The sequence below is a fragment of the Juglans regia genome, chromosome 13 (genome assembly GCF_001411555.2).
Source record: "Juglans regia cultivar Chandler chromosome 13, Walnut 2.0, whole genome shotgun sequence".
NCBI lineage: Eukaryota > Viridiplantae > Streptophyta > Magnoliopsida > Fagales > Juglandaceae > Juglans > Juglans regia.
Window position 1 is genome coordinate 11536476 of NC_049913.1, and position 5175 is coordinate 11541650.

General features: G+C 37.2%; 1 protein-coding gene across 1 annotated transcript; it reads right to left on the reverse strand.

The window, feature by feature from the left end:
* Positions 1-631: 631 nt before the first annotated feature.
* Positions 632-2409, reverse strand: LOC109010876 (transcription factor MYB106-like). The gene is made up of 3 exons (XM_018991824.2): positions 2277-2409; positions 2011-2140; positions 632-1538 (listed from the first exon to the last, which is right to left on the reverse strand). The coding sequence occupies exons 1-3, from the start codon at positions 2407-2409 to the stop codon at positions 632-634; spliced, it is 1170 nt and encodes a 389-aa protein (XP_018847369.1).
* Positions 2410-5175: the final 2766 nt, after the last annotated feature.

Genomic DNA, 5175 nt, shown 5'->3' on the forward strand with positions numbered 1-5175 from the left:
ATTTTAATATTAATTAAAAAATTATGTGAACCATTGTCATGCTTCATTGTTCTGGTTAAGTGGTAAGCCTACCCAAACCATGAGACCACATTTGTGAGTTATACATGTTGTGAAAAATGATACAAGAGAAGTAAAGTAAAACAAGAAAACAATTATACGACACAAAGATTTATGTGATTTGTCAATGTGCCTACGCCCACAGAGTCACAGGGAATTTTATTATCTTAAGAAATGACAAAATACAATATTTTGGGACAAAATACGTACACCATTCCAGAACTGGTTATACTATTCATTAAGTACATATTTATAGAGTTGTACAGTGAAAACCCAAACTTCGCAATTCTTGAATTTTTCGCTCTAGTGAGTCTCAAGCGAACTCTCTATTTGATGTTCGCTCAGGTAGAGAGTTGCGAGTGTTGATTACATTTACAACCTTCAAGTACATCGAAATAAATAATAAAGATCATGATTTAGAAATAAAGTAATAAATGAAAAGTTATTTCTTTTTAATGATCGAATGAAAAGTAATTTTGAATACGGGTGGTGATCATAAATTGAGCAATAACGACTAACATTTTAAGAAATATATTTATTTGTAATCAGATTACATTTACGACGAAAATAATCATTATTTATTAGAATAAAACACAGGAGAACCAGACGACGAAGCATTCACTAGATTGAGTATGCTGTTCCAGTAATGATTATTATTCTCCTCAAAGTTACCGCTGCAGCTGGTTTTATCTCCATTTTCCATAATGTTGTCTCCGGCCAACAATGAGTTCTTGTCGTCACAGTTATAGGCCAAGACATCAGTGAAACCTTCCACGATATTTGAGAGAGGCGTGCTTTCACTCATAGCCCTAAAGGGATCCGCAAACCATGCACTTTCCGTGGTGTACGTCATTTCCTGCAATGACATTGTGTTATCCAATCTTTCTTTGAGTTCTTCTGGCATTTCACAGACTTCTTTGATAATCCCAACTCCGCATGTAACCGAGCTATTGGCGGCGAAATCAAGTGCTGCGGCCACTTGGTTTTCAGTGAGCGCAACAGTACTTTCGATGGGGAATGCGTTCACCGAGAAGTTCAACTTGAATGTCGGAGACTCAAGATCGTCTCCGGCGACTGGGAATATGCCCGCTCCCGTTGACTTTGACCATAACTCTTGCCATGCTTTGAGCACGTCAAGGCATGGTGGCAGTGCGGGTTGAGCGAGGGTTTTGTTGATGTTCTGAACAGGAGCAGAGGAGATCATGACCTGCTGTTGAATAGGGTTGGACACTGCAAGCAGCTTCGACTCCCTTACCAGTCTGGCCTCGGCTTCGAGCCTTGCGCTCTCCCACTGAGCCATGTGGCTTAAATTTGCTGCGTCTTTGGAGTCCCATCTTCTGGAGCCGAGGGCTTCCGTTTTGGGCTTGTGGGTCATGGGATCGATGCCCATTTTAGTTAGTCTTTTCTTAAGATGTGTGTTCCAGTAGTTCTTAATCTCGTTGTCGGTTCTCTTGGGCAAGTGCGTTGCAATGGCCGACCATCTGAAAACAAAAATCCTGTCAATTATAGAGAAGAGGTATTTCTTCGTTTTCATGGCAGATTCAAGAATGATAACGACAAGACAATGATCGTGATAAATAAGTTGATGATAATCTTGTGCGTTGGGGTGAAATCTTGAACGTACAGTAGTAGTTTCGACTTTCGTGTCCTATCTCATTCTCCACTTAATTTATAGGTGAAAAGGTACAGTCAACCCTGTGAATGGCGCAGGGGTACTCTTCATGTTCTATGTTCAAATGGCACTCTCATGAGCTCGATCAGGAAAAGGCCAGCCAGAAAAATGGCACTCTCATGAGGTGTTATATGTATATATATATAGCTCAAGATGATCACCCAGAAAAGTTGCATTAGTGAGCCAATCGGTGTTGCATATATATTAATTTCATGCAGTCAATGAGTAGTACTAGAAGAGAGATGCTATAAACAGAAAGAACCGTTAATTAATGTATGTACCTGTTCCCAAGAAGAGCATGAAGCAGAATGATGGTCTGTTCTTCCTGCAAGCTGAACTTTCCTCTTTTGATACCAGGTCTGAGGTAATTGGTCCATCTCAGCCTACAGCTCTTCCCACATCTCTGAAGCCCTAAAACCCAACCAAAACGAAGGAACCCAAAAAAAGAAACCATCAATTAGTGGTCTCATATAAATTGGCTATAATCCATGATACATAAATATTCACCAAAAAACTAGCTAGTTAGGGTCCTCTATCGCTAGAATACCAGCCTTTGCGGGCAAAGCTCGCCAGCTTCCCTGGCCATGTTCTTCGATGTAAGCCAAAAGCTTCTGGTCATCCTCAGGGGTCCAGGGCCCTTTCTTCAGCCCCCCCTTCTCGCAGCATCGACACCTGCCCATTCTTTGATACTCCCCAAGTAAAACAACTGTAGGGTGGTAGGCCTCTGATCCAAGCGAGAGAGAGAGAGAGAGAGAGGGTTTGCTTGGGGAGGGAGAGAGAACCCGAAGAAGCACCGACGGCACGAGGAAAATGTTGGGTATAGGATGCGGTACTGATGTAGGAGATAACTAGGCCAGCAAGACAATATATAGATGATAAAAAAATCATTTATAAATTATAATTAAATAAAAGACGACAGAACGTATCAATGTTTTGAATATCGTATCAGATAGCGTACCGGTTAAGGCACTGTAACAAAATATTTTGATATTGGTACAGTTTCATGTACTATTTCGGGATAGTCGATATCTGAATAAATTATATATATAAATTATATTCTAAAATAATAGTCTATATACGAATAAATTATATATAAATACATATATATATATATAAATTATAAATAGTCTAATCTGAATTTGGGGTAAAAAAATAAGCTTGTAGTTTGAAAAAAATGAAAAAAAAAATTAAAGGCCGAAATACAGGCCGGAACGACCGGTATTTGGGCCAGTACGAATTATAAAATATAGCTATAAAGCATATTTAATATATACACATAAGTAATTAGGTTACATATTATATATTTAATTATAAATGTATTATGCTGATATTATTAGCTAATACATGAATGTGTGTGTACATAGGTGTATGTATAAATTTATTAATATATAAATGAATTTTAATCAAGTCGAGCTAACGAGTCGACTCGGACATAAATGAGTGGGCCTTAACAAGTCTCAGTCGAGTCGAGTCGAGTTTAGTCATATATGTGTCATTTACTAATTGAGCGGGTATCTACTTTCACGATTGAGCCTTTTTTTCACGAGTCAAGTTCAATTTGAGTTTAATCGGACGAGTAGTACTAAGCGGGCTATCGAACAGGCTGGTTTATTTACAACCCTATTTGTTATTGCAAATACGTACACATTTATGGCCAAAAAAAAATCGAATAAAAGCTCACCAAAAGTTATAATATGTTACAAAATAATAAAAAAAATAGTTTTGAAATATAATGCATAAAAAAATGCACATCTTATATTATATTATAATCTATAAAGCAATCACATAATTGTCTACAAGGCTTCTAAAAGTCCCTAATATTGCAACATGAGTTTACTCCAATTAAATAGCAATATTACAAACATGCATATGGGATTTTACCAAGAAGGCAAGAAACCCAAGCATCATAATTGATGTACCACTTCAATTATTTGTAGGCAATAATAACTTGCTTTTATAAGTACTTTTTTGTATGTGCAAAAATTCTAAGGCCCCGTTTGAATGTTGAGTTGAGTTGAGATGGTAGATAGAGTTTTGTGGAGGCCACTTAAGATGAGTTTTAGATGTATTATGGAAAATTAAAAAAAGTTATGGATCCCACGTGTAAAGAGATTTGAGTTAAAAAAGATTATGAATCATGCTTGTAAAGATGTTTTGAGTTGAGTGATGTTTAGTAATTTGGAAATTGGGTGTTTAGATGTTACATTCAACTTAAAATTAGACTGAACTGAGTTGATTTTAGTATCTTCCAAGTTTCAAACGGGCCCTAATTGGCACAAATTGAATGATTTCATCTTCTCGTGCTTCCAAATTAACAAATTTAAAAATTATAATTATAAACATTTTTGTTAACGTCGTGTTCCGTACGCATTTGTGTCAGATTTCAGCAACTCAGGTCTTTAATCCTGGACATGTGAAGACGAAGAAGAAAATAGTTGGGAGAGGGCAATCTTGGGGCCGGGAGTCCTTCTCTTTTTTACTGTTCCTTTTGTCAGAGTCATTTGATGCAGCGTACCTCTACGACGGCATCATTAATGTGGCCCGTTGCTCAAGTAGTGGTGTCATTAATGCAGCGTGGTTTTCCGATTTGCCTTACTCTACTAATGTCTTCAGTGGTCCATCGATATCACTCTGTTAGATGATCGAAGGTCCCCCTTGCTTCTCGCTCATTCATGTGGACAGGTAATCAAGGGCTGGACAATGTTCAAGTGATATCCAAGACGACGAGTCCAATCCCCCAGCAATATATATGCTCCCACATGGGGGTTGCGTCCTGGGGAGTCTACTTGCTGACTGGACCGAGGGGCATATTTGTTCTAGGCTAGGCCTTCTTTTCTTATTTTCTTAGGTGCTCTTCACAGGCCCACAAAAAAGGGGAAAACCCCTTACACTTTCCATTGAATATTTCTAGCAAATTATAACTATATTAGCACAAAAAGACATATAATAACATCATTCCAAAGATTTAAGTCTTTTGGATTTTTTTTTTTCCCCAATGTCATTGTTATCGATGACCTATGTATATATTGTGTCTGGATGTGTAACTTTCTCACCCAAAAGAGATGCCATCGCATCATTCTCACACCATCAAATACATTCTTCTTGGACCTGAAATTCTTAATTATTTTTTTTACCAAAAGAGTTAAACTGAGAGCAACCACATGAAAGTATTTTTTACCACATTTAGTGTTTTTCTAATTACAAGTAATTTGTTATATGGTATAAACCATTTGCATATTATAGGACCTATTACAATTATAAAAATAAAATTTAAAAACACCACTTCTCTAGAATGACTAATAATATGGTCATGTAATTTTGACATGCATGCTAATAAATTGACTTATAAACATTCTTTAATACTTAAAAACGCATTTAGCGGCAAACTCATGTCCCCGTAAAAGACTAAAGATGCATCAAAATTAAGGGATTGGTCGGGATTGCAG

Coding starts and splice junctions, on each gene's coding strand:
- LOC109010876 (XM_018991824.2), bottom strand. CDS start 2,409: ATGGGCAGGTGTCGATGCTGCGAGAAGGGGGGGCTGAAGAAAGGGCCC. Junction 2,141..2,276: donor AGCTTTGCCCGCAAAGGCTG/GTATTCTAGCGA, acceptor GTTGGGTTTTAG/GGCTTCAGAGATGTGGGAAG. Junction 1,539..2,010: donor CATGCTCTTCTTGGGAACAG/GTACATACATTA, acceptor TTTTGTTTTCAG/ATGGTCGGCCATTGCAACGC.